The sequence below is a fragment of the Penaeus chinensis genome, chromosome 10 (genome assembly GCF_019202785.1).
Source record: "Penaeus chinensis breed Huanghai No. 1 chromosome 10, ASM1920278v2, whole genome shotgun sequence".
In the NCBI taxonomy this organism is placed as follows: Eukaryota; Metazoa; Arthropoda; class Malacostraca; order Decapoda; family Penaeidae; genus Penaeus; species Penaeus chinensis.
The window spans coordinates 34,124,645-34,129,644 of NC_061828.1; the positions used below are offsets into that span (position 1 = coordinate 34,124,645).

Here is a 5,000-nt window from a genome sequence, read left to right on the forward strand (position 1 = left end):
TATAATAAATATCTCTGAGAATAACAGTAACCATTATAATCATCATGAATACATAAAGAACAAGTATATACTAGCAAAAAATATTTACTATAAATAGTAAAGACCTGGGTTCTATTCCCACCTTTGATAAAATTTCTATTGGGTCATAGACAGACAACCGAGTCAATTTTCCATCAACCTCAAACTCCACAGTTTTCATGTCATGCGAGTATGGTATTGAAGGTGGCTCTGGATCCTGACTTGCTACAGGGGATGGGGGTCGCTTCATGTTTTTCTTCCGGGCTGAAAGACAAACCAAATTAAAAGTAGATAGAAATTTAAGTTATTAAGTTATTACCTTTATCTCTCAACATTGTTCACAGGATCTACTAAGTATTTTCTCACCTGATTTTGGAGTGACCACATTTGGAGGAGGATTCTCATGGTCATATGTGTTCATGTGGTGCTGAATGCCTGCAAGACTGCGGTAAATCTTGCCACACGATGCATGCGGGCATTCATATGGAGGTTTTGTCATACGACAGTGGTCCAGGAACTGGTCCATATCATAGCCAAGGCCCAGTCGAGGCATGATGTATTATATATCTGTAAACAATGATCAACATATAATCCTTTCTACTTAATATAAAATGTATCTTTCAACTTTATATATACAATACTTAATATCCCTTAATGTATTTTATTGCATTATTTCCTGGAATAATTGTGAAGCATATTTTTCTAGAATGAAGCACTTGATTCTGCTGCTGAACATTCATGAGATAAATAATATCTTTAATAAAAAACATAACAGAAAAGCCAGCATCCTTCTTTAAATAAAATCTAAAACTAGAGTAATATCAGAAACAGATTAATAGACAGAGCAACCATACACTTCACAGATGCTGCAAGACACTCAGCAACACCAAACATTACCAATTCAGCAGATTCAACTCGCCACTTATCTGCCCATCTTCTCAAGTCCTCACAATAAGTAGGCCTTTGAATTGCTGTTCATCTGGCATTTGCATTAGGAATGGAATCATATTAGCTGGATCCTTTTCAACCCTCCCTCAGATGATCCAGGCATTTAATATCCCTCCCCTGCCTCAAGAGTAGCAGCATCCTACAAAGAACAATAAATACTTCCCTTTCTTCCCCAACAGCTAGAGTTTTTGTGGTGCACACTAACCTCAATTCAGCACTTCTGTTTTGCCAGTCACATACTCCAATTTATGTGATTTTCATTCATAAACCGCTTCTAAATGTACACCGACGACCCTACTACTTGCAAACCACTGATAAAGCAACGACTGATCCCCATAAAGAGACGAGATGCCGAGAGTTGTCAAAAGCAGCCCCGGAGCAGGACCTCCAAATGCGTTGCCTCCCACAAGCACACAAGCAACTGCGATCTCTCCCAGCAAACAGCAAGCACCTCCAACCTTTGCTCTGGCCTACTTACCTCAGAGAAACCCCCGTGACGAGAAATTTACGAAAATTCCTCCCCAAGATTCCCGTGGCTTCGCTCCCTCCCCGACCTCCTCTATATCACCTTCGCCATTTTCTCTCCACCAGGATGTTCCAAATCCGGATAGAACACGAAAACTAAGCTCAGTTTCCTGGATAACTGTGACCGTGCCTATGAGCCAAAAAAATAAAAAAGACAAAAAAATAAAAACAGGTTTTGTTAATGGAGGCTGACGAGAGCTTGGCTTCCCTCTGCCCACACCTCTTATTATTCCCCTAAAACCTTCCCTAATTCGCCAGTACCCCAATTTTCCTCATCCTCTATCCTTAATTCACAACAGCACTACAAAACTACTCACCTAAGGACTTCAAAAAATGAAAATAACCGGGTTTTAAAACGCCAAGATCGATCCTAGGAGAGCCGCTTGGCCGCCATTGTTCACCAAAACAACTTTTCTCAGACAAGATCAGCCAATCAGAGGCGGCGTCACTCGGCGCGGGAAATTCGAAACCGCGTCGCCCAAATCTGGCTGGTTTCAATATTTTCATTTACATGTTACTTATAGGCATTAAATTTAAGTGCGATCCTTGTTGTTATTATCTTGATTGGAGTCTTCGTCTTCTGAATGATAATGACATTATTGGTGATAATATCAATGATAATCATAATTATAAAAATAATATTTGCATCAATAATAATAATAATGAGTGCCGTATAAATAATGCTAATAATGATTAATTATTATAATAAAACTCATGATGATAATTATTTCAACAGCAGTGACAAAGGTGATTATAATAACAGTAATCATTTTAATGAAGGCAAAATAGATATCATTATTGTAACTGCTGTTATCATGATAATCATTGTATTGCTATTACTTTTATTCACAGTGCCACCGTTTTTACTATGATCATTATCATTCGTTGTCTACCATTATCATTGTTATTCTTGTGTTATTATTACTGTTGTTATTACTGTCGCTGTTTTCATACTCGTTACCATGAACATCAGTTATCATGATTATTAATTTTATAATATTTTCACCATCACTGTTATTACGAGCATTGTCACCAACATCGTCCGAATTTTAGCGTCTGTTACTATGTCTTTTATCATTGTAATCAATCTTGTTTATAACAAAGGTCCTTGACTTTGCTTTTTATTGTTATACTTTTTTTCTGTAGATAAAAAAAAGAATGGCCAAGGCGATTATCTTTATGAGATCACTAAGGGACTGTACATGTTAATAATATTATTGAGACAATGAATTAAACCGTAAGATCTGCATAATTTGCCTAAGAGCTTCATTTTCTAGGGCTATGACCTTACCTGAACAAATTCATTCATCAGGACAGGAATATTTAATTGATAAGAATTAATCTTGTTTTTGCTGATTACCTTTTGATGTACCCAAATCACACGGTAGGCAATAAACTCAAAATAAAAGCAGGTCATTTATTCAGACACTGTATTTTGAAAGAACGTCATTGTGACATTGCTCGCTCTCTCTCTCTCTCTCTCTCTCTCTCTCTCGCTCGCTCGTTCGTTTTTTCCCCCTCTCTCTCTCACTCTCTCTCTCTCTCTCTCTCTCTCTCTCTCTCTCTCTCTCTCTCGCTCGCTCGTTCGTTTTTTCCCCCTCTCTCTCTCACTCTCTCTCTCTCTCCTCTCTCTCTCTCTCTTTCTCTCTCTCTGTCTGTCTCTCCCTCCCTCCTTCTCTCTCTCTCTCTCTCTCTCTCTCTCTCTCTCTCTCTCTCTCTCTCTCTCCTCTCTCTCTCTCTCTCTCTCTCTCTCTCTCTCTCTCTCTCTCTCTCTCTCTCTCTCTCTCTCTCTCTCATCTCTCTCTCTGTCTGTCTCTCCCTCCCTCCTTCTCTCTCTCTCTCTCTCTCTCTCTCTCTCTCTCTCTCTCTTATCTCTCTCTCTCTCTCTCTCTCTCTCTCTCTCTCTCTCTCTCTCTCTCTCTCTCTCTCTCTCTCTCTCTCTCTCTCTCTCTCTCTCTCTCTCTCTCTCCTCTCTCTCTCTGCCTGTCTCTCCCTCCCTCCTTCTCTCTCTCTCTCTCTCTCTCTCTCTCTCTCTCTCTCTCGCTCTCGCTCTCGCTCTCGCTCTCGCTCTCGCTCTCTCTCTCTCTCTCTCTCTCTCTCTCTCTCTCTCTCTCTCTCTCTCTCTCTCTCTCTCTCTCTCTCTCTCTCTCTCTCTCTCTTTCTCCGTCTCCCAAGAAATGTTGTCTCTTCAATTTATAAACACTGTTTTCCATTGTCGCTTACATCCCACATCCCTCTCCATTATGTGTAATGATATTTACGTTTGATGAGAAACAGACGGGCCCTGTACCCCCTCACCCCTCAACAGAAGCCTGTCGACCCTCACCCCCTGCTCGTCGGCGGTCTTGCCATCTCGTGTTCTCCGAGTTTTATGCTTTGCTGCGCTGATAATTTGTTTTATTCAGTGATTGTTAGATATTAAGATAATTAGCACCAGTGATGACAGAAATATGAAAAATATATATGATTCTTCATATCATATGGGAAAGAGAAAATGTTGATATCTTTTTTGAAGGCTAACGTGTAAAAATCAGTATATACTGTGTTAACACGTTCTGACGCAAGAGAAGAATGCACGAACCAAAATCACAGGAAAAGACGAAAACAGTTGACACATTATCAGTCAGCCAATAGTACAGGAACTATCAGATGACGACATAACAGCACCAAAGACTGCTACAGGTTCGCCCTCTCAGTAGTATCCTCACTGGGTCCCTTACGAGTTGTGTTCGCTACAGCATCCTCTCATGGTAGACCTACAGAAAAGGAAACAGAAATTTATCCGGATAGATCGATGAACACCATTCTTTGAAAAGAGACAGACTTACGTAATACTCAGATACTTTGCCTAGAAACAAGAAGCAGTTGCCTTGGTGAGTTACAATTGTTCTTAAGATGTTTATTCTTGAATTGTGTTTATTTGTAGTGTTTAAGTTCGTAGATTCTGGACAAGCCATTGTGATAATTCCGTATGACTGCAGATGTTCGTAAAGTGATCAGTGGTATGTTATTATTTTAGGATGAAATTGTTATTCAGTAATGTGGGAGAATTTTCACACTTATGATACTGACATGAAAAAAAATATGAAAAAATGGTGTGTGTGTGTGTGTGTGTGTGTGTGTGTGTGTGTGTGTGTGTGTGTGTGTGTGTGTGTGTGTGTGTGTGTGTGTGTGTGTGTGTGTGTGTGTGTGTGTGAAATATAAAAAATGAAACCTACCAAAGCAAAAGCTGTTGGTTGACGAGTAAGTATGGCCTTGAGTAGCAATGGTTCTTATCAGTGTAGATGGCTGTGTATGTGTACGTGTGTACTTAATGTTTGTATTTATATAACTTACACCACTGTATTTCCACCACAGCACCAGCCAGCCCGGCGCCATGAGCAGGCCCTTCCCGCTCAGCATAGAGCCCCTGGACGCGGCGACGCAGGCGGAGGTCGAGAAGAGGTTCCTCGGATGTCGCTTCGGCCTCGTCAGGGTTAAGGAAACAGGCTTTCTTATGCCTGCTCAAT

General features: G+C 40.4%; 2 protein-coding genes across 13 annotated transcripts in view; one reads left to right on the forward strand and one right to left on the reverse strand.

Moving 5' to 3' along the window:
• Positions 1–1,901, reverse strand: part of LOC125029750 (peregrin-like) — a 24,180-nt gene extending 22,279 nt beyond the window's left edge. For 11 of the 12 annotated variants that reach the window (XM_047619877.1, XM_047619876.1, XM_047619881.1 and 8 more), the window contains exons 1-3: positions 1,809–1,901; positions 385–585; positions 122–282 (exon numbers count right to left, since the gene is read on the reverse strand). In XM_047619877.1, coding sequence (XP_047475833.1) covers positions 122–282; positions 385–571 — 348 coding nt within the window. In that variant the 5' untranslated portion in view covers positions 572–585; positions 1,809–1,901. Of the gene's footprint in view, positions 1–121; positions 283–384; positions 586–1,444; positions 1,590–1,808 lie in introns of those variants that run through there. The other variant, XM_047619870.1, reaches the window with a different exon arrangement.
• Positions 1,902–4,051: 2,150 nt separating this feature from the next.
• Positions 4,052–5,000, forward strand: part of LOC125029515 (sulfotransferase 1A1-like) — a 3,062-nt gene continuing 2,113 nt past the window's right edge. The window contains exons 1-2 of the mRNA XM_047619450.1: positions 4,052–4,364; positions 4,849–5,000. The exon at positions 4,849–5,000 is cut by the window's right edge and continues 34 nt beyond it. Coding sequence (XP_047475406.1) covers positions 4,868–5,000 — 133 coding nt within the window. The 5' untranslated portion in view covers positions 4,052–4,364; positions 4,849–4,867. The remainder of the gene's footprint in view (positions 4,365–4,848) is intronic.